This window comes from Neodiprion fabricii, chromosome 6 (genome assembly GCF_021155785.1).
Source record: "Neodiprion fabricii isolate iyNeoFabr1 chromosome 6, iyNeoFabr1.1, whole genome shotgun sequence".
In the NCBI taxonomy this organism is placed as follows: domain Eukaryota; kingdom Metazoa; phylum Arthropoda; class Insecta; order Hymenoptera; family Diprionidae; genus Neodiprion; species Neodiprion fabricii.
The window spans coordinates 689,522-712,743 of record NC_060244.1 but is presented as its reverse complement, the minus strand read 5'-3'; the positions used below and the strand labels follow the sequence as shown (position 1 = coordinate 712,743).

The window sequence follows — 23,222 nt, the reverse complement described above, 5'->3', positions numbered from 1 at the left end:
ATCGAGAGCGATTTTCATTCGCTCGTGAAATTGTGCTCCTTAAAAAAGTAACCGGTTTCAGATATTGCGGTGAAAAGAGTTGATCCAAGGTTAGTAACCTTCTTATCATTTTCCGAAATACCCCGATTTTGCAGGATATTGAAAAATTCATCGGACACGAATACAAGTAATTCAGTTTCAGACTTTCTGAAACTGGTTTCCATTACGGTTTCACAGGTTTTTTTTTCTTCTTTTCATTACAAATTTACAGGTGACAATATATTCAGATAAATTACACGGTTAACTTGTGCATGAGATTCAACCTTTAGGCATCATTGCTATAAGTAGGTGCTTCGGAACGAACCATTGAAAACAACGAACCTCTGCACGGTTAGAAAAAAATTTAATTTTGGTGGACAATTATTTTGAAAATGAAAGATTAGCCGCATGTAATAAAAAAAATGGTGACATTTCGGAACGCAACTTTGTTGAGAACAAAGACGTTTCATCGGTCGTTCAGACAGTCTAAGGGACGACGAACCGTCCGAACCCGACGGACATGACCTACTGCCGCAATCGCTGCTGACTAAGCACCAAAATAGTAGTGCTCGACCCATTTTATCGAGCACGCGGGTCTGACCCAACCCGCACCTCCACCCCTAGCTCGCGTCTTTCGCTTCTTAGTCGGTCCAGGCCAGGATCGCGTCTACGACGCGGTCGAATCCGCCTTTCGCTTGTAAGCCACGGTTTATGACGCAAATGCTACGTGAACGGATCGGACTTGTTCTCGAAAAATTCCACGTCCCAGCAGCGGTCAGCAGCCCATTTATTCGTCCCTTTTTCTATTCAACTTCCCGCTTATCCGTATTCAGAAAAGCGCGGAACTTGTGATAATCTCACTACGAAAGTCAAAAGTCAAGCTTTCGCCGGATGTCCATGTTTCCAGGCCTGGAAAATGAATTTTAAGTGAACGTCTCAAGGATCATGAATTTTTTATTACCCGCTTCGTTTCAATCAATCGGTGAAATTTTCATGAATTCATAAATCTGGAGATTTAGAGCAAACTATCTTAAAGAGTCGCTCCCCAATTGTTTGCGAAAATGCACATTTATTCTCGTCTGAAAATACCTTAGAAACGGATAGATTGAATCAAATGAGATTTGCTCCCTTGGTTTGGCTTCATTCGAATTACAACCGATCAGAATTTGAGTAGAACCAGTTGATATTCATCTGTAAAAATAAAGACGCTTGTAAAAAATTCTCATATTCGCAAATAACGGAAACGACGTCGATTTGGGTGCTTGTTCTTTCAATTTGTTTTCTCCATCCAAGCGTAAATTCCTTTCGAGAGTACGACTTCAATTGTGTTCCTCTCGAAGCGATTCACCTCTGCCGATCAATTTCCACGCGATTTTTACGTGCACCTAAACCGAGTTTCGCTATTCAGGGAGGAAACTATCGTATAAGACATTAATCGCCGATCTTCAATTACCCCCTGTCCCCCTTCTCCGCCATCCCGTTCACCGCCATACCCTCTTTAAGGCCGGGGGTGCAATTTCCGCGGAGAGAAAAACAAATGTAAACATTGGAATGCCGATATGGGTGCCATGCACCTACAAGAGCCCGGGACATTAGGAAGGCACGTTGAACGGCGAACGCTGCGGAGGAGCGCGAGGCGCCCTCGCCGACGAAGAAGATGCGCGTGCGCCCGCAGGGGGTGAGGGTCACAATACGCCGGGTATATAACCGGGCGGATGCCGTCGGCCTCTAGTCTCGCGTTAACTGGCGTCCCGACGCCCTGCTGTAAGACCGCGAACCCCCTTGGTGCGATTTTTGGCTGCAGTGACGCTGGTTGGATTTTATTTGTTTGTTTATTTTGGTTGTCCACTTTTCGTACGCGCAAATGGTGCGAAAGTGGAACCGGTGGAGCTCGGAATGAGGAATTATTCTCGTTGAAAGAAACCGCGCGGTAAGAGGAGAACATGAGATAAATTCATCCCCATCTGTATATGGTGCGGCCGATCGGTATGGCTATGGAATCGCTCGGTCAACCGGAGTGAACTTAAGTTTGTGACGCGATTGAAATAATGACAAAATAAATGAAAAATACAACTACAACGTGTGATTACTAATTTTTTTATAATCATACCAACCTGCGTTTAATCTGTGTAAAATATTTGCCGCATGATATACGAGTAAAATATTTTAAAACAGACCAGGTATAATATATGTATAAAAAGAAAATATGTAATTTGAGTTTTGAACCGTACAGGTATAGCACAACTGTGATTAGAATCGTTCTAGCTAATTCCGGCTGTAAAGTTGGTCGATACTTTTTCATAAAAATTTGTTTTTCTTTTCATCCTGCCCGAAATTTGTTTGCATATTATTGAAGAAGAGTAGTTGAAAATTTTTCCGAAAACGTCTTTTTTTTTCGGCTCGTTAAATAAATCGGTACACCAATTCTCAGGTTCTTCTATTATATGCGGCAGACTTATGACCCGAGTGAGTTAAACTGTAGACGCTTTTCACCCCCTGGAAGTTCCGTTCTTAATGTAGGTCATGCTGCAGCTTACGCCATCCCGGGTAGTCGGGCGACCGGTTTCTGATTTACGGTTTCGCGCGTTTATTCTCGGCCTAGGTTCAAATGCATCTTAATTTTCAATCAGCACGCTCAGCGTTTAGATACGGGGGTTGCACAATTGATGACCCACCCGCAGCTACGATCAGTTCGTCCGGTATGCAGAAGTTTTATTTTTCCTCAAACTTCTTGACGTAAAGCGATAATCAAATTTCGAAACAGCTCTCCGAATCGATTAAATACGCCACAAGAATGTAAAGCTTTCGGTGTCGTTGAATACCGTCGTTGGGAAGGAAAGATAGAGGATTTGTGGGTGGATATGTAAAGCGAAGTACACGTACGTATATTTCGTTTAAAAAAAAGAAAAACCTTAAAAGGATCACGCTTTTTCCTCTAAGGGATCCGGGCGGCGCATCCTAACCACTCACTAGGTTCAATCAACGTGCATCAGGGATGGTGTTTAATTAAAAAGTGAGAAGATTGATACGTGCGATATGAATCCTAACCCGGGTACACACGCCAAAGCGGTTCGTTTCATCGGGCGGGAATCGATCCGCGGGTGTGAGAAATAAAAGAAACGAATTCAATTAAGTTCGGAAGTGCTTGGTACACGCGGCTTTCCCGCTGGGGTATTGAAGGATCAGAGGATACACACGTATCGGGGTGTATAATCGAGAAGTAATAATTAAAAGTAAAATAGTGGAAATCACAGAACATTTGAGCCGACACCGCGGCAAGGGTTGTAAAGTAAATCGAACCGTTAATTACAGTCGGCGTCTTTAATTCGTGAGTATAAATGAAACGAGTTTGAAACCTCGGGGGTGATAAGGGATATTCAAACGAACCGACACCGTCGAACCGCCGTGCGAATATTACGGTCAAGTTCTCATCAAGACTCCAATCGACGTCCAAAGGTCACCGTTCAATTCACGAGGGTGAAAAATCCACCCCACGTACGAAAACCGTGCGGAATATCGCGCCGTGAGAAGCATGAACGGTTCTCCGGTTTGCCGTTTCAGTGTCGTGTCCGGCGAACGCGGCGAGCAACCGAGTGTCGCGCGGTAGAGCGAAAGATGAGACGCAGAAACAACGGGTGCTGCTGCCTCCAGGTGAAGAGGTCGGCACGCTCCTCTTGCGGCGACCCCGAGAGCGCCGAGCCACCCGGATGGTGCGTTTACGTCGCGGTCGCTCTGGTGGCGACAGGGTGCTACCTGAACGCGCTTGGCGGCGACTTCGTGCACGACGACATACCGGCGATCGTCAGGAACAAGGACGTGCTGGCTTCAAGCTCGGTCGCCAACATCCTGAGGGACGACTTCTGGGGCACCCCGATGCAGGACCCGAACAGCCACAAGAGCTACCGACCTCTGACCACTCTGACCTTCCGGTAAGTCGACGGGACGAGGAGTCTTTTTTGTATTTCCAGGTGGCGATTTTTCCCGAGTTTCACAGAGACGTTATCCTCCGCGGTTTAAAATCACACCTTTGTTCTTGCAGCGCATCTCTTCTTAGAGGGAAAGCACTCAATTAACGTTGAAGCGGTCTTCCGTCGTCGAGTATATTGGGCTTGGTTTTTAATTAATCCTATTTGTCAGGGTTTCGAGTCCTCCTCAGCGGCAGAGAATGAGAGAGAACCTCGAGAATCACGACTTTGTGTGCAAACTGACAGGGCCGTGACATAGTCGTAAGTTTGTTTGAACAGGTACGAGTGCCCGGTGCGAGGCGCAGAGCGGGGTGTGAAAGTGGCGGGTTAAATTATCCTGGTCACTTTTACAAAACTGTTCTTCTATCGGAGGAGGTATTCCGTTCCCTCTTGGGCTTAAGCCGACTTTCCTCCTTCTTTTGCTTCTTTTTTACTCAGTGGGGTCTTTTTTTACTCCTCATTTTCCTCTCTTTCTTCTCGGCCTCTTTTGATCCCCGGCATCGTGATCTTTTCCACCTAGTTGAGTTTACTACGGAAAGAAAGACTGTTTGCGCGTTTACTTTGTGGATCAAAAGTCTCTGTCAAGCGACATGCGCCTTTTTATTAGCAGCATTAGATAAAGCTCGTTTGGCAAGGTAAGCTCGCTGATCAAGATCGTTTTGCTTTGATGAGTAATTGGCATTTGCACTTTTCACACCGGTGAGCCGAAGCTGTTCTCAATCCCCGGTCTCATTTTTACGAACCGTTTCACGTGCTTTCCAAATATTTCCCCCTCGAGCAAAACACCCAGATTAGTCCAGATATGTCCGTGTAATTTCTTTTTCTCTTATTTCTCGTCAGGACACTGAGAGCCCTCAAAGTTTTCTCTTCGTTGGTCCGAGCTTGATCGGCTGATCTCAAAGTTCAACGGGATCAGGACGTCAGAGACTCGGAGGAAAATGTCGCGTCGCTTTCATCTCAGAAGCGCGCTGCTAGGTTCAGACTTATGAGCTTCGGGCGTATTATGACAAAGGAGGAGGAGGGGGAGGAGTAAGAGGGCGGGAGTTTCGGTCATTCGAATGTGTCCGAAAAATATCGCGTAGAAACACCGTAGACGTGCCTTGAGCGTCTGGTTTACCGTGCAGCTCAAACTCGTTCCAGCTGAAAATAATCGGAATCACTGCAGCCACTGTACCGAGTGTTTCGCAGAAATTGGCCTGAGCAGAAGCGTGACTTGCGGCTGAATTGGAGACGCCCCGAAACTTCCGACCTGATACACAATAGCGTCGTATCTCTTCTTCCCTTTCTCCGATCTGCTCCTCGACATTTCTTCCGGTTGGTGTAACACGACGTGCGTCATACAATGCCTCGGTATAAGTAGGCACTGCGTGCCACGTCCGCTTGCGCATTGTCAACGAATAGACGAAGCTCCGTTTCATCCGCCAAGTTGAACAGAAACTAGACATAAACGGGACGTACGGCTTGTTTATCGTTCCTACTACCACTCATTACGGCAGCCAAAATATCGTTCGGGTTCTTTCATGTTTGGCACATCAGCCAGCGGCCCGTTCCGGAAAGCTCAGGCCATCAAAAATCCCCCCAAGACATTCAACTCCGCGAGCTACATGCCTGTGACAATAAGTCTCGTGTAGTGTGACCCCGAAGATGAGTATCCGTTCATTCGAACTTCACGACGTGACGCATAGCTCCACACGACTCGAATTTTCATACGAAATATCTTCCGAACGGATGTCGACCCGCAGGGTTGCCCTTTGCATTACGAATTCCAAAACGGAAGTCGCGAGGATCATGCGCATTCTTACGTGCTGGAATCCAACAATGTACTTCGTACCGCTTCGGTCTTTTTCGGTTTTGCAGATAGATGGAGCCTGCGTTCTTCGTTGCGTACTTTTTCTGGAAAGTGAGACGCTTCGATTGGCAAGTTTAATAATCGGCTCAAATTGCATATAGCATAATTTCCACAGTATTTTGGAGTTGCTCTTGAAGAATTTATTGTCTAAATTGATACCAGACGTATTTTTTGAAATGAGCTCGTTCATTTTCGGTAACCAGTGCCTCAACAAAATTTTTCAACCAACGTTTTAACGTAATCGGATGATGAGTATTTTTTTCTTCTTTGAACGAAGCATTTTGAATTGGAAAATTTTGAGGTTGAATTCTGACCGTGCAGCCTTAGAAATCTTCGAGGTTATGGTATTATAGTGAGAGTTGCATTTGTCATCCGTAATTCTGAATACCTGATTGATGATATTATTGCAAAAAATTTCCCGTAAGTTCATACCACTGCCTGCGCCGCGGTTTCAGTGAAGAAATCTCCACACTTTGTCGCCTGTTCCTCAGAATACGCAGGTGTAATATCCTGAACCTCTATCAAAATGTGCGTTTTGGCTCCACAAAAAAGGGAAACCAAAGCCTAAGCCGGATGCTAGAATCGCATTGAAGTTCAGCTCGGGAAAGTTGTGCAGTTTCAGTGGCATAATATCAGGGGGATGGTGGTTTGTAGTAGGTCAGGATTTTGCGAGAGGAAGCACTCTCGTTATTAACCTGAGGCCCCTCTCTTTTTCTACCTATACGTATATCCGGACCCGCGGTGGATGTAAGCCAGTCAGCGAACACCATCGCTCTTTGCTGGGTTTCCCCGTAACCCCCTCCCCAGCATCTCTTCTCATCTTTCTTCCCTCAGTTTTCTTTAAGACATACACCTACTTCCGTTTAGTACCCGGCGTTTCGTAGTCGTTGGAATATCGATATGTTCGTACGGTTTACGTATACATACAGACTACATGCGGAAAGTTCTGGCATTTTAGAAACCCGGCAGCACCGAGTTCCAAGCTCGCTAAATCCTCGGAGATTCGAGAAGACAAAATGGTCCTCTGAGAATTGACGCGAATCGTTTCTACCCGCTGTCTTATTAATGGAGGCCCGCTTTTTGCCAGACAAAGACGTTCTCCGAGCACTGGATACAATTTTTTCGAAACATACCCTTACACGCCGCTTCTGATACGCAGATATCGTGGATAAAAAATCTTCAACAAGGATAAAATTGCAAGTGGTATTTTCTCGTCTCCGCAGTCTTCCACGTTTAAATCCACGATATTTCAGGGAATACGGTACATGTATATCTCCTGACTCTCCGGGTAATCGTGCTTTCCAGTGCCGCCAAGGGTGCCTAACCACCTCGGTAAATTTAGGAAAAGATTGGGCGACCCGGGACGAGTCAGGGTCGCGGGTTACTTCGCAACGGAATTATAAACGCGGTAAAAAACTGTGGGTAGAGAGACTGAGAGAGGTAGGCTAATTATTTTGCAAGAAGTGACTCGGCAAATTACAATTAAAATTGTTACCATGTCATGCGTACTCGAAAACAGGGTCCGAGACTAATATAATATGACTTTGGAATATTTACAGAAATAAACAAAGTTTAATTTATGCCGGGTCGTAGCGTCAAGGTGAAACACGAATCTTCATTTCATTTAAGAGGCTCGGCTTCAGCTCCTTTCAAGCTTCGAGCCTAGAGAACATTGTCGCACCTTTTGAAAGCTCTTAGGTTTGACGCACCCGCCTCCCCTTTTCTTCGAGTCGCATTAGTTCAACAAAAGAGATGCGTCGAGGGTGCAGCGTTCGAAGAGCAAAGCGAGAAATCAAACCGTGGCCACAAAAGGTATGCGGAGGTGTATAATATACAGCCGACTGCAGCCGGAGGCGGACGTAGAGAAATGGCACCGGATGCACGCCCCGAATCGCCGGATTGCCGGTAGGTTCTCCAGATCCGGGATTTTATTCAGGTCCCGGCGTCAGAGAGTCGGCGTTTCGCGCTGCATCCATCGACAAGTTCTTTCGCCGAATCAATATTTTATTAGACTGACTCGTGAGCACAATGCCCAATGGCCGATCCCCAGAAGAAGCGCGGAAGTCACTCTCTCGCTCGGGACTTTGCAGACTTTGTCACGTTCGCGACACCTTCGAATTCAAAAGCGGAGATGCTTGCCGGAGAGTTGAAAAAACTTTTTTCAACAAACCGAAGGTAAAAATGTATGTTTCGAGCATCGTCCGCTCCGCTTCCATCTCGCCAGTTTTATTCACGGAATTTCATCACCGTATTCCTATTTATAGAAACTCATTGATATTTGGAGTTTTCAATCGGTCGACTTTTTCCAGGAATCGAATACTTTGCAATTTATACATACGTATACGTGGCGTATGATGTGCGTGGTTATTGGAACAATTCCATAGCCCGGAACTGTATCAAGTTGTACCCAAAAGACAAACCTCACGATGTGATATAACCCTAGCTTTGTGCTAATTGTAAGTATGATTTGTTAGAAAGTGAAGTTCGTAAGGGATTTTTTCCTGCTTATTGCGGGCAATCCCGTACGCGATTTCTTATTATCACAAATGCGCGCTTTCCAAGCACGCGATCAATTTTCGCACGAAATATAAGTACACCCCAGCCGCAACTTTCACGCAGAAAATTATGCCTGTGTACGTCGCTAAGATTACACGTTCAGATATTATCGAGGGGTTGGATGGAAGAAAATAAAAATTGAAGAATACAAGAAAAAAAAAAATAGAAAAACCAATTTAAAGCGGGAAAAGTGAAAGAAAAAACCTTTAATTACTGAACCACAAAGGTGACCGACATATTTTCATCTCAAGTGACGAAAAATTGAGGTCTCTTAGTCGATAAAATCGATAAAATCCGACTCACTCAAGATGAAGAAGCTGTATTTCATTCGCATGACCAAAGAATTCACCAGAGCCTCTAATTGGATGAAGTTGCTACTTGGTAATCCAACGAGCGCACAGAGTAAGCAGATAGGAATATTCTGCGACTACGTGACGATACGCGTGACATACTAGCTCCTTCTTCGACCGCTTCTATCAACGAGGCGAGGTACGGTTAATTACTTAATTACCTTGACGTAATTAGCTAGAGTCTGAGGGTGAACTTGAGGCGTTGATTGACAGATCGTCAAGTTCCCACATCTGTCGCTGTAGCCGCGATTCTTCCTCTCTTGCGAATCAAAGTTTATTCCGATTAGTTCACGAAAAAATGGCAGCAAAAATGTTTTAATTTTTTTTTTTTTATATCGTAAACGAGAAAACATTTCGTATTTGTATTCCCCTGCAGAGTCACGCGACCGCATCTTGAATATATGTATTATTTTTCGTGACTTTGATCCCTCACTAAAGCCAGTCCCTCAGTCCCTTCCACGACGGAATAACTTCATATTTTCTGCCGGGGGAGGGAGCAAGAAGCTCCGTATTAAATTCAAACAGCATTCCGTTCCTTTTTCTTCTACCCGTCATGCGTCCCACCGCTGCCACCAAACTGCAGGAAAACGTATGAATAATAACACGCGTAGGCGAAGGTATAGAATTAACGTGAAAGCTTTCCCATAACAAATGTAATTTTCACCAGAGAATGAAAAAGAAAATGGAGTAAAAAAGCAATGAACAAGGGTTGAAAAAACGAAACAAAGAGGGTCGCGCTCGAAACCGAATAACGCCTAGGCAGAAAGAAACATCGTCTCGGTCACGAAATGAGCGGGGCTCTCATTTTCCGTATTTCGAACGAAGACAACGACGCAGCGGTGGGCTGGTTTATTCAATTTCCAATTTATGTACCTCCATATTTCTCAGGCTCGCGGTTTGTTTGCGAGGGGTTGTTGGGTCCACCTTGAGAATGCTGCGTAGGTTGCGTCTTCCTACTTTCTTTCTCTCTCCTCCTCCCCCAATCTTCACCTCGCTTCCCTTACGTCCGCATCTTATACTCCTCGTGCTCCGGGAAAAAGGACTCTGCGGGAACATGTTTCCGTTAGTTGATTTCTCGAGTGCGTACGTGCGTGCGTGTCTCGCATGCGAGAGAAGGAAAGTTTGGCCATACCTGGTTACACCAACGCTCTCCACCTTCCCGTATAACTCTCCGTCCTCGCGTTCTTTCCTCGGACGAACTTTCCCAAAATATACCGGCGGGTCAACAAATCCTATTTTCTTCAATTTCATTTAGTTATACCTACATTTTTATCACTTGCGATAGCATATTGTTAAATTTTGCTTCTGTTCGTACGATCATTCTATTACGGTGTCAAAGTGGCTGAACAAGAAATTTGCGTGATCGAATACGGAAGGGAAAAACTTTCACAACGATGAAAAGCAAACACGATTAAGGCTGAGAAGCCGTAAGAACAATAAAAATTTCGATCTGTAATTTCTACTCTGTACGAAATAGTTACCAGGCCGAGCATGAAGCCGGGTAATAATTCAGTTGAATTTAGTTCCCTGACCGCACAGATTTCTTTACGACATTTTTACACGAGCTCAAGTTAAACACGCACGCGATTCTTTCAAGTACACACCGACCGCGGCATATCGGCCGTATCCCAAAGTCCCGCAGAGCACTTTGCTCGGGCGTAAAAGATGCGAGAGGAGGACAAAACAGGGCACTCAGGTCAGACGAGACAGTCAATTTTGACCCGTTTAACAACCTCGACCATCAGTTTTGATCATAAACTGGCCGCGTGTCCTCTACACTCATCATTCATCGCCGGATGTCCGGTTCCGATATATACGTCACGTAAGATATTACGACGTTGAGGACCGACTTGATTAAATCATGTGACTGAACGATCGATTACACCGTTTGTGGCGAGCGGCACGACAGCAGCCGGCGAGATGACGAGACCATTAAAGGAGCAGTTAGCCGCCTTTAGTACCTCAATTCAATGATTTGTTACCACGGAACCTGCAACTTTCGCTCGAAGAAGAAGAAAAAGAAGGAATTGGCTGTGTTTGGTACCTTGATTCAATCGTTTGGTACTATGGCGGCTGCACTTTCTGATAAAAAAAAGCAGTCGGCTACTTTTGGTATTTCAATTCGGTAGTGTGGTACCATGGACGCCAATGTCTCAGCGGGTTGAACGCGACGAACGCAACTGCAAAGTTGCGGTCCATCCGCGAATCCGATCAGTGGAAGAGAAAAACGTGGCCGTATCATACGGCGCGAGGATTACGGCAGGGGTTGAGAATGAATAACGAAGTTAACAAAAAAAAAGGTGGAGGGAAGGTAAGCGCGAACGCCATTTGTCGGGAGACCGCAACCGTGTCGTGTAACAAAGTCGTTACAGGAAGCCCTCATTAACCGGGAATAATTTCAGCCCGAGTATAATCTGCGGGGCCTGTACGTTATGCCGCATTGAAATCGCGGACACGGCAGGCACCGAGGCAGTTATCGTCTGCAGGGGCGGCTTTTCCCCATCTGACAAACACAAACAGCACAGCCAACACGCATATTTACTCGGCATCGGTCGGTTCCCCGCCTTTTTCTTCTTTTGCCAACCCCGCGTGGCGGCGATTACCCGGTGAAAAATTCCGGCCTTAAACCCCCGCGAGATAGTGTCTGCGGTTCGTGGTCCCTTTGAGGTCGCGCTGAGAGCAATCTGCTCAGCCCTTCGGGGGCTTCCAGTTCGTTCGGTAGCCAACGGCGAGCATTGACAGCCAATAAGCCATCCATCTAGTGGAGTTGGGGTCGGGGCCCTATTAGAGCCGCGTCTTAGCCGAGGCAGTTCTCGGCTCTCTCGCTTTATTCCTCGAGCGCTAAACGAGCCCAAATAAATTGCCGGTCTCGAAATGTGGTCGCAATTTTTACCCCGTATTTGATTTTATTTTTCTCTCTGTTTCCTTGTTTCGTCTTATACGTATTTTATCGTCTGGGCCTCTGCACCAGCTTGCGGATATACGCGACAATTTCGAAGAGGTGAGAAAAGCGATACATTTTTTTTTTTTCTCTTTTCTTTTGCCAAAGTTTCGATAACCTGGTTTTCTCTCCCTCTCTCTCTCTCTCTCTCTTCCACCTTATTCACTTTCTCCTCTCTATTCCCAGGCATTATTTGTCGGTAAGTGAATCTCGCCGCTTCTAGATTGGATATGTCAAGCTTAATCTTTATCTGATTTGTTAGCGTCGAATGAAGCGAGTTTCTCGATTTATCCGGCGCCGAAAGGGTGCGTAATTTTCCATTATCATTCCTCCCGATATTTGCCTAACTCGCCAGCTCCTCGTGATCGAATTGCCATTAACGTTCAGCATCGAGAATCACGGTCCGAAATTTTCCACCCTTGCGAAAGTTTTCTCGACTCTCACCCAGTGCGAGCGCAACGCTTATAAAGTGTACCGCGAGGGTTTGAAAAGTTTTGTTTTTTCTGTTTATTTTTTCTTGTCTCTTACAAGGAAATACAACTCTGCACATCAATATTGATCCGACGAAATAACGACCCGAATACGTGTAACAATTCTCGAGCGACTGTGAAACCGTGAAAAATTATCATTATTATCATCATTATTTCGATATCATCCACTCATTAATTTAACGCGACAGTTAGAGAGGTGGAGTTTCGGGGCTCGGACGTAAAAAAAATGAAGTATCAATTTATTCCAACTGTTATTATATACGCGATGCCTTTCATTCGCAGATTGCACGCATGGGGTTCGAGTATGACGGAGCTCGAGCACCAGTCCATCGATATTTGTCAAATGCGAAGAGTGCGCCGTTGTATCGAGCAGGTACTCGAACGGTCGCGAAATAATCTTTTCAATTCCACCCTCGCCTCGCTTCGTCGTCCCTCCATCCCTGCTGAACCCGGCAGATAACGAGGCAATATGTATCTACATTGTTCTGGTGTTCAGGGAGTTTGAACGGAGCCGAGATATGCGCCGTTCAAACCAAAATTGGTACTTTAACCAGCTCATCACCGCTCTTCATGCTGTTCACGGTCAGTTCTATTCCCTCTAAACTCTCAGCCCCGTAGTTTTTGCCACCGCAACTAAGCTCCCTCAAAGAACTAACAACCGGCTCATCAACTCGCTGCCCGGAATTTGCCCGCACCAATTCCCGTCCCGTAATACAGCGGGTACGAAAAAAGGTCCTGTTATCATGCATGTTATCCTTGTTTGGGTTGGACTTAGTGCTTGGAGTTTTTACCGGCTGAACTTTGGTGGCCATTGGTACAGGAAAACCGCTGTTTATATCACGGAACAAGCGATCGGATTGCAAAGAATATCCCGAATTTGTCATATTTCATTACAATTTATGAAAAATAAATCCGCAGCCGTTCGTCCGATTTCGGTAATTCTTGTAACGCATGAAAATGAATTTACGATCGGTGATTATAATACCGAAGGACTTTGCCGTACATATACGGTGTTTTATTATACCTCGTTGGTATACTAAACGAGTATCTGTCACAGGTATTATAGGCGTAATAAATTTTGTATTATGGGGTACTAGATATTCATGATCCTGTGATAAATTTTTATCTCACAGTGGAATAGTCGCAGGTACGCAGGCGTGACGGTGTAACGGTCGTGACGAAATTCGAGAAAGAATTCACGCGCGCACCGTTCAATCGGTGAATTTAGTGCCCGATCCGCGAGCGTGCATGTCTACGTACGTAAAAGTTTAAATCTGATCTTCCGATTGATACGCACGAACACGAGAGGCAGGCTGTATTAACTCGCCCATTAAACCCGAAATGCGCAGAGTCCAACAAGCGCTGTGCTGCGGACACTCGCATGTAATAGCAGCGGCACTGAATCACTGCCAGGTATAATACAACATCGTTCACAAGTCGTGGAGGAAGTTTAAGATAATTTTAACTCAATGTTTCCGTGCCGGTGACCTTAAACACGAAATTCCTCCTCGGTTTGTGACATTTAACTTAACCCGGCACGCACCTCCTCCCCCTCTTTCCGCAGAACGTTATACGCCACTACGCAGTGGGGTAATTATTTTAATACTTCGTTTGACAATTATCGATGGTTTGGACGCCTTGTTGTCGCCACGTACCCTGAAGATTCGTCATTCGATAAACAGTGCGTAACACGCGGAAGCGCGAATTAGGTTAGGGATTTACGGCTACTCGGTGGTCAATTACATATTCGAGGTTTTGGAAAATTTCCAATACAATTTCGGGTGTTAAGTCTCACCTTGCTTCTAGGACTGCATCGAATATGTACGAACCCAGGGGCTCTCCGGAACACTTTTGGTGAAAAAAAATAACTCTAAAAGCGTTGGAAAAAAATATTTCTAAAAAACTGATGAGTGTGTTTTAGAACTGAATCAGTAATCAAATCGGAGATGCGGTAGGTGTTATAATAGATTTTTAACAGATATGAATATAAAACAAATGATTAAAAAGTAGAGGTGACTATGAAAAAATTTTAAAAATGGAAAAACAAAAACGAAGTCCCACTTTGAACCTTGCGTGAAAATGTTTCATTTCGGAGCCAAATGTTTTTTTTTTCTTGTTTGTTAAAATATCGATTTGGGTGTTTTTGGGATGGGTTTGAAAAATTATGGAGTAAGGAGGAGTGATTCGAAACATATGGAATAAAATTCTAGGAAGCTTTTCAGGGGTCGTACTAACGTAGAAAAAGTCCTTGGTGAAATTAAAAAATGTCATGGTCAACCGTTTACTGAGTCGGCGTGGAAAGCCCAAAAATACTCGACCTCGTTTCAGTTTTGTCAGCAATCTGTTTGCCCATTTCAGATTGAGATAATCGACCGATGAATTGAAAATGGGAGGCTTCGTATCGCGACAGCCTGAAAAAACAGACATTACGCTGCGTGACACGTACATACGTGGGCATGTGAAGGTTACATTTCACCCCATCGCGTGATTTTGGTGTATTTGAAAAACAGAGATCTGCCCGATTCGGCATATCCTGCTTATCTGCGAAAACCGGGGAATTGGAATTCCAACCTTCGAGCCTAAATATCCAGATCTCCGATTCGTGCTGTATCGCCAGTTATACGTTTCCTGTTTGTGTTCCCATTTTGCTTCACGTTATCTCGTAACTCCTCCGTTTTCCGTTCATTCGCCAAAATTTACGTCCAAGTTTCGTTTCTGTCACCCAGAATATTCTGTCCGCAATTACAACTCTCCAAGCACTATTTCCAGACACGTGGTACCGAAAATCCCAAGACTTCAAATATCAAATCGGAAATCTCAACATGGACCCCAAGCACTTTTCCTTATTAGGTTGAATTGCAAAATTCGCGGAATTCCGGCAGGTTCCACGTAATAAAGTAATGCGGGTCGCATAATAATGTCGCATTTACGTAAGTAAATTCCGGCTTGTTACTCGATGAGAAACCGCTTTCTCATTCTCTTCCCGTTTTCTCTCTCATCGCGGAGGGTCGACGGGGAGTCGGAAAGAGATACGTTGAGGGGTTAAGCGGGGGGGGGGGGGGGGGGGGGGGGGGGAATTTGCATTTATTTAGAAGTAATAGGTGGATTACAGCTGCTCGCCAAATTTCGAGCCTTTTGATGTAAATGGAGATAATTACGCCGTCTCCGGGACACCAAACCTTGTTACCTGCGGAGTTACGGCTCAAGGTTACGTATCGGGGCGAGCTCAACTTTTCCCGATTTTTCCACCCCTCGATCATGTCCGTTGGTTACGAGATGCCCGAATTAACATCCCTGGAGGATGAAGAGCTGGAAGCAGATCTTCGAGTTGATTAGGAAGAGTACAATTTAGTTTAAAATCCTGAAAATATACATAACAGGTCCTGCAGAACTGAAGATACAATTTGGTATCGTCTTGTGGAGCATTGTTGCTATTTATTCCCGATCGAAGCAACGATCTCTTCCCCGAAGGAAAGGAGACGCGATTTTAGTTTGCGAATCTCAAGCAGGGTGTGCACCTATGTTTATGCATACCTCGTTAACGATTGACGAGAGTACACGAGAACGGTGATGGAAATGACGCTGTAGTCGTTACCGGGAACTCCTTTGAATCAGTCGAGACGCAGGAAGCGCCCCTTGATTTGTATGCCGTAACCGAATTCTCTACGAATAGGCGTACAGACAACCTGCAATAGTTCAAAGACGGTCCTTCGCGCGCCGTACCTGAAACAATCCGAGTGTTCGCGTATTTTCATGCCTCAAAAGTGGTTCAACTGGAGTTACGTAACCATCCCGCTTCTCGTTCGAAGAGAATCGTCATCGTCATCGAGACAAGCGTACGGACGCGATACAAGAGATGAGATAAACGGCGAAATAAATCGCGGGGTTGAAATTGCTCCCGAGACTGACGCAAGAAACCGTTGAGTGAATGTTCTCCCCTGTAAACAAGGGCTTAAGTAATAAACTTGGGCGAAGACAGCGGGTCTGGGATTAAGCGGCAGGGTCTACCTTTAAATCATGGAAGATCGCCGGAGGAGCGTTATATACATACATACATACATACATACATACATATATATACATATATATATATATATACATATGCCTTAGGTATCCACAAATCTCAAAGGCACAGTTTCACGGCTATCTGCACTGTCTGGAGGCCCGGGGTGCAATCGAGGGGCCGGCGAAGATAACCTCCGGCAACTACCTTAGTTAGCTAAGCTCCCTGTCACCCCCCCTAAGCCCGTTTTATCTCTTCCGGCACAACGTCTGCGAGGGTTATTCTTTCAATGATAGTAATGATAGCTTAGATCGCGTGATATCGCGATTCGCAAAGCGTTTTCCTTTCAACATCGAGCGATAAATCCATTCTCAACTTATACATTTTTCCCTTTCTTATTCAATTCCGCGTTGTTCCTCCTATTTACGCTGTTTCGGAAACAAAGTCCCTTCGACACGATCGTTGTTCCACTGCCGTGTATTTCCGTCACACGCAGCCCTTTTGGTTGAGTGGAAACTGCGGTAGTTGGGTCAAGTTCCCTGTCCTACTCTTCGGTTTCATTTCCTTGGTTTTCTTACTGCTTTTGTTTTTTACTTTTCAAGCTTTAGCGAGGGAATTACGTGGTGTATAAATATACATCAATATCCTTTCGGTGCTTGTGTACACGCGTAAAATCGTTCGAAGGAAGTCAGAGAAAGAGACCGAAAGAGAAAATCCTGCTGATTTCTCTCTCGCGAAACTGGCAGAGGAAGTTCCAACTTTTTGCTCGTCAGCTTCGTTAGCTCGTGAAATTATAGCCCCTTACGTTGCAGTCCGTGAGGTAAAAGTTTACCACTGAATCGGACTAGTGTACGAGGTGAAAAAAGAGAAGAGTAAAAAAAAAAAAAAGAAACAGAGGAAAAAGTTACAGTGGAACCAAAAAAAGGCAAAGTGAACGTAGAAAAGAAGAATGGAAATAAAGAGAATCGCTGCTATCGGTTTGCATTTTGACTAAGAATCTGTATAAGTGAGTTAAAAGCATTGTGAAAGATTCGTTCCTCCCGTCGCATTGTGGGAAAATGATTCTCAATTACTGATCCTTCTCTCTCTGTTCAATATTTTAAATTGTTGCATTCTTCCGATTTTTCTCCAGGCAGAAAAGAACCGGCGTGAGACGAGAGAATGTAACGAAGCGAAAAGCTTCAGTCGGGAGTTAAATTTATGTATATGTATTTTAATGTACCGGGCTGAGAATCGGAATGAAGCTGAAAATTTAGAAGAAGAAAAAGTAGAAGAAGAAGAAGAAGAAGGAGGATCGCTTTTTTCGAGAATGGACAAGGGCGCGGAGAATCGCGGTTGCTTGCTAGTCTGTATGGTCAATTAATATTAATTAAGAGACTCCGGGAATAAAGAATATGCCGCCGGAACTCAGAGGGGGAAAGAGAGAAAGAAAACGGGGTAATCTGGTCACTTTCCTCGTGATTATTCATCGTTTTAATCTCACTCACCTCGCTTGGTAGGAACAATGGGACTTCGTTGTCTCCTCATTATCATCATCGTCGTCATCCGACTCTTCATCAGCTCTGCGGAATTTTCATTCAGCTCTTCCGAGTTCCGGGAAACGGGATTTCCTAGTTTGGAATCCGGGCTGTTGTCGTGCGGCAGCAGCCGAACCGAATCGTGAAAAAATACACAGATACGTTCGGCGAAAGGACGCGACTGTTTGAATTGCCTCCGGTTGTAGTTCCGACAAGATTTTTCCAGCTTTAGGTACGATCCTTTGTCCAATTCTCGAGCAGGTAATCGAATCAACTCTCGTCAACTGTTGCGTGTCCGTATCGTCCTGGGTTCTTGTGTCAAAGGCCTTCAAAGTGCTGAAATACGAAACAGTAAATTCGATTTTCACGTTACATGCGTTCTGACGTATGAAATAAAAATTCACCCCCTCTCAAGATCGCGCCGGATATTTCGAGCTACTGGAACGGGGTAAATTTTGTAAGTGAAATAGACACCTTATATCTACGTACAGACCTCACAATTTGTCTTGAGACAATTTGTCGACCACTCGAGTGATTCGAAACTAGTATAATATAATAAGGAGAATACCGCGTACAGATCCCGATACCCATATTTTACTGGCATTTTAACTCAGACTCAAACACTTTTTTCGGTGGGGGTTATCCTCTCGCTGGTCAACTTTATCAATCACTAGAAAAAATCCTCCGCGCGGTGCTCTACGTTATCATCGTTTTTGGTAAGAAACCATTTCGGTGTCGGGATCTGTACGCAGAACTCTTCGTATTATACTACTTTGGAACGTCGACAGTTTTCCCGAGGTTAAATACGTCAGCCTAAAGTTTTGATGGAAAAATCTACACTCGTGCCATAAAAGAGAGAAATAGGAAGAGAGCGAGGGAGTCGCGTTACGTATTCGTTAATTTGGAACGGACACGGAGTGTCAAACGGATCTGAACGAGCTGTAATGAGAAATCGATGCGAGGTAGCCGTGGGGATAAAACGTAGTCGCAAAGGTACTCGAGCTGTGTTGCACGTAGAATTGTTGAATGGTTTCAAAACTCGAGTGGAAAACCTCGAGGACGCGTTTACACGCGTGTTACACGAATAAATAATCACCCCATTTGGGGTAAACGGATTCGCGCTGCGATCCGACGGAATCAGAAGCCGCGACTGATTCGAAAAAAATTTCCTGGGAACGATGGAACGGAGAAAAATACACGTATGCTTTTCACTCAACCATATATTTATATTGCCGTGCATCGATACTTCATGGCTCGTAAAAACGCCTCGTCGAACCAGAGGAAATGTATTTTTCGCGTCATGGCATTTCATCGCAGGTATTGAATGTAGTGATTTTAAAAAGACATTTGCGAACGAATCGTGTTCGAAAAATGGCGAGGTAGCGCTTTGTGTGGCGCTGTTTAAAAATAGAAATATACAAATACGCGTCCTTGTGAAAATGAAAAATTTAATCAACCAGGAATAAAATTGCGTCTGTGAAGAGGTATAATATGAGTTTACTCTGAGAAACGCAGGTTCATTTACGTTATAATAATTTTATGAAACGCTCGATTCTGTGAAACGGGAATCAAAATTACTTCATGTAAACTCACTTTAGCTCGTCGATCTTTCATATACGATTTCAATTATCAGGGTCCATGACTGTTCAGAACGAAAATTGAAACCGAGTGAAAATATTTTCATGCTCAAATCTTCTGATCTTCAGTTCTAGTAGTTACACCCAAAGTTATTCATTATATTTATACTATTCATCACGTTATATTGTATCAGTTCATTTTTAATGTGTACCCACGCTTGAGAAATCTGTGAAGTTGAAAAGGACCGGAATTCTTATAGGAATTGGCAATCTAAGGAAATTCGGCTTGTCAATAAACTTGGTGCAAGCCGGTGTTGTTTTTGAAAAACCAACAATTCATTAGTTGTTTACAGTTCTCGATCTCGAGGGCCGCGCAATTTTTCCCTCTTCATCTCGGCCCCTTTTTCCCCGCTTTATTTCGCCCCTTTCCGTTCCGTCACTTTCTCCCGTTCCTCTTTCACCCACTCAACGGCACACGGCTGAACTCAAAGTGTACTTCTCTGCGGCTTCGTTCTACTCTCTGTATCCCGCGGGATGACACAAAGCCGTAATCAGCACCGGCACTAGGAAAAAGGTCCGCTCTTTCAGTTGACCACCGAACACGACCGCCGAACCAGCCTGACAAAAAGGCAAGAAAAAACAAAGAACTGAAATACAGGGGTAAAAACACCGCACCATCACCTTCGCGTTTAACACGGACAAGCTTAGCGCTTTATTTGACTGGAGTGAGATTGAGATAAAGTCCGCCTAGGACCGGAAATTACCGGGGATTCGTATTTATTCTGTTTCATGCCAGCCTCGGCTGCTTAGCTCCTAGCGGGTAATTTCTCGTTTCATTAGAGAGAACGAAGAATTCTGACATGCCTGCAGTGCAGTCTGGGCAATGTTTGATAAATTTCTGAACACCTCGTGGACCAGCGGAGCAGAAAACGCCGGGTTTCTCCGAGGGTGCGGGTCAGGTTTATCTCTCGATAAAGTTGAAATTACGTTTCGCAGTTCTGGTCGTTTGCGTCATTTGGCTTACACACCTCTCGACTTATTCTTGTCGAGTATTTCTTCCAGGTTTCCGTTCGTACGAATGCCGCATGGTAACTTTTCGTCATTTATAACTTTGCGATAATTCAGGAGAATATTGGAAAGTGAACCGTCACGTTGTCAGTCCATGTATATGTATATTCCATCGCACAATAACTAGAGCTTCCATTTTTAATTCTTCCTTCGTGTAGACCGCGAGTATAATTTTAAGTTCAGACAATGTTTAAAGGGGAGTGCGGCTGAGGAATGCCTCTTTTATTGTTTATTTTCACTTCTAGTCAGGGTGGAGAATTTGTAACGACGGTCAATGGAACACAATCATTTCGGAAATCGAATATCGCCGACTTTTGCCCTCCCATCCATCACAATCACCGTGACGCGTTGTCATGTTACGTGTCAGTTCCCTCTCCGAATCGAACTTATTTTAATAATACACACCTCTACATACGTTGGCCGAAGTGAATCGTCAGTCTCGATCGATGGACGAAATGAATCATATAACCTGAATCGTATGGCGGAGGCGACCTACACAAAAGTTATCGATCGTGTCGATTTCCTGAATTCGGATGAAAATGGCTTTGAAATTTGACCAGTGCTAAAAATAATTATTATACAGGATCGAACAGTCGTTCAATTTTTTTCAGTGTCAAAATAGTTTTCTTCAATTCGAAAATTTTGGATAAAAAAATGTGGGGGATAAATAAGGATCAGACGGCGAAGGAATACGGAAACGAGGGCCCGATGATAGACCCGAAAACGAACCTACGTCGTCCGAGTTAAGTCGCGTCACTGTATGTTTTACCAGTCTTTGTCCCCTTGATTTATGAGGCCATAAGATGGGTGGGTTCAGATCGAATGCCCGCAGAACGACGAGCCTCCTTCATATATAGGAGTGCTTGAATGGGAAATGGTTTCAGTTCAAAGGGCACCGATAAAGAGCGTCGCTACTTGGGCTTACGTGTACGTTCGATGCTTTTACGCCGAATCGTGAGCAGCTCGAGTCTCATTCAACAGCACAAGGCCTACGAAACGGGAAATAATTGTCCTTCTTTGATTTTCCTATCAGCGGGTGGTATCCGTCACCGTTGAACCGAAGCGAAGGCTGCAAAATACACACACCGAGTTGTTCGTCGTATCGGAAGAACGGGGCGGGGTCGACGTTCGGAATTTGAAAAGTTCCGAAAGCGCCTAATTCCAAATTATTTGCTGGCGAAATTTGAAGTAGAGAAATCAAACCCAGTTCAAGTTACGATAGAGAAAAGTTCGGAAAAGTAAAGTTTCGATGGGGTTGAATTCCGAAAATTAAAACATACCCACATATATTTAGTCAACGAGTAAGAAAATCAGATGCCAAACATAAAAATATCGAAAATCTAACACTAAGGAAAATCAAATTTTCAGCGTCGGATTTTGCACCATCCGAAACCTTGATGTTTCTTCACAGTTTAATTTCTTTACTTTGAGTTTCACTGTTAAAAAATTCGGAATTAGGCGCTTTCGGAACGTTTCAGATTCGAAGTTTCAACGAATAACGCTGTTGGTCTTATTGTTCATTCAGCTCCCTCGATCCTGCAGGCACACTTGTATGTTAAATCAACGAGCTTGCAATTTCGAAATGGTAATAACCAGCTCGCTGCAGATGGGATCAGTGGCGCAGAACAATGCCAGGGCGCAGGTTTAATCGTATAATAACGTATTATACATCATGCCTAGCGATAATATAAAGCCAAAAATATTCTCACAATTATGCCGTAGGTGTATATGTATTTGGCCTACCTGTCGCCGGCCGTGCCGCAGGCGTACAATTTAGCTGTAATTATTTTATTTTCATATCGCACGCGATAATCGACCCCCCCCCCCCTCTTCCTTTTGAATATAGAGATATTGTGTGCATGAATTATAATGCGGAGTTCTTTCAACGGTCTCACGTCCCTTCAGCGTTGATCGTTAGCGTGGCTATACAACAAACATTTGACGACTATTAAAAGTGAGTTAAAAGTTGCCGGGGGAAGAAAAATGTATGCATGGAGAGGAACCGAAGCAGGGGCGAAATAATATAAATGGGTAGAGAAAAATGAATAAATGATGAAATTCCGGCATGTGCGCAGGATATTATACGTATAACTGGTCATAGGTATATATGCGTAACTGGAAATGTGAAAATTAGGAATTCCCAGGCGAATCAGCCTCCGTTTTATAATATATGCAAAAAAGTTTTTTCCTCCGTACGCATATATATTGTATTCATTCAGCTGGGACGTCTAATACTGGAACCGGAAACGACGAAAACGATTCATTTTTGTATATTTTTACTTCATATATCTCGCTCTCCGGAAGTCGCCGCATGGAATTTTGATGACCCGATGAGATTTGAAACTGCGTCAGTCTGATCGTTTCGTGGTCAACGCACAGGCCAAAGTGAATTCACGGCTGCTTGAACTGGAGAGAAATGTTTCACGAGTCACGTTGTTGTGCGTGAAACGATTTCAAGGAAGGAAAAAAATTGATACAATTTTAACAATTAATATCGAACCGTGATATTGTAACGCACCTCAGGCACATGTAGGGGCGTGATTTAATTCAGCGGATGAGCGTTGCACACCTTCGTGGACGTTTTGTCAGTTTGCAAAATTGAATTCGTCCCTTCATTTTTCATCTGGATGGAAAATAATGCCGGCTTTTGCCGAGGGACGAAAAGAGAAGAGAGGAGGGGAGTTCTCTTGAATTTTTCATCGAGGCTGCGCATATTTTGGCAAGTCACCCACCGCCTGCCGCTGCACCCGGCCCGCGGTTCAATCAACCGAGCTCCGTTTTGCCTCTTCGGATTTTCAACGTGTCCCCGAGCGAGAACAAGGAAAAGCAAAAAGGCAGGGAGAAAAGGATAAATGAAATGAAAAAAAGAAGGAAGAGCTAAAAATGA

The 23,222-nt window shown here is 44.4% G+C and overlaps 2 protein-coding genes across 4 annotated transcripts in view; one reads left to right on the top strand and one right to left on the bottom strand.

The window, feature by feature from the left end:
• The first annotated feature begins 1,763 nt into the window (after positions 1–1,763).
• The window catches only part of LOC124184365 (protein O-mannosyl-transferase TMTC1-like), a 144,232-nt gene continuing 122,773 nt past the window's right edge, over positions 1,764–23,222 (top strand). The window contains exons 1-2 of one of the 3 annotated variants that reach the window (XM_046573979.1): positions 1,764–2,198; positions 2,959–3,947. In XM_046573979.1, coding sequence (XP_046429935.1) covers positions 3,634–3,947 — 314 coding nt within the window. In that variant the 5' untranslated portion in view covers positions 1,764–2,198; positions 2,959–3,633. Of the gene's footprint in view, positions 3,948–23,222 lie in introns of all 3 variants that reach the window. The other 2 variants (XM_046573980.1, XM_046573978.1) reach the window with 2 other exon arrangements.
• Positions 9,244–23,222, bottom strand: part of LOC124184368 (myrosinase 1-like) — a 42,298-nt gene continuing 28,319 nt past the window's right edge. Inside the window, exons 10-12 of the mRNA XM_046573990.1 lie at positions 17,661–18,026; positions 9,612–9,782; positions 9,244–9,315 (exon numbers count right to left, since the gene is read on the bottom strand). The gene's annotated coding sequence lies outside the window, so the exon portion shown is untranslated. The remainder of the gene's footprint in view (positions 9,316–9,611; positions 9,783–17,660; positions 18,027–23,222) is intronic.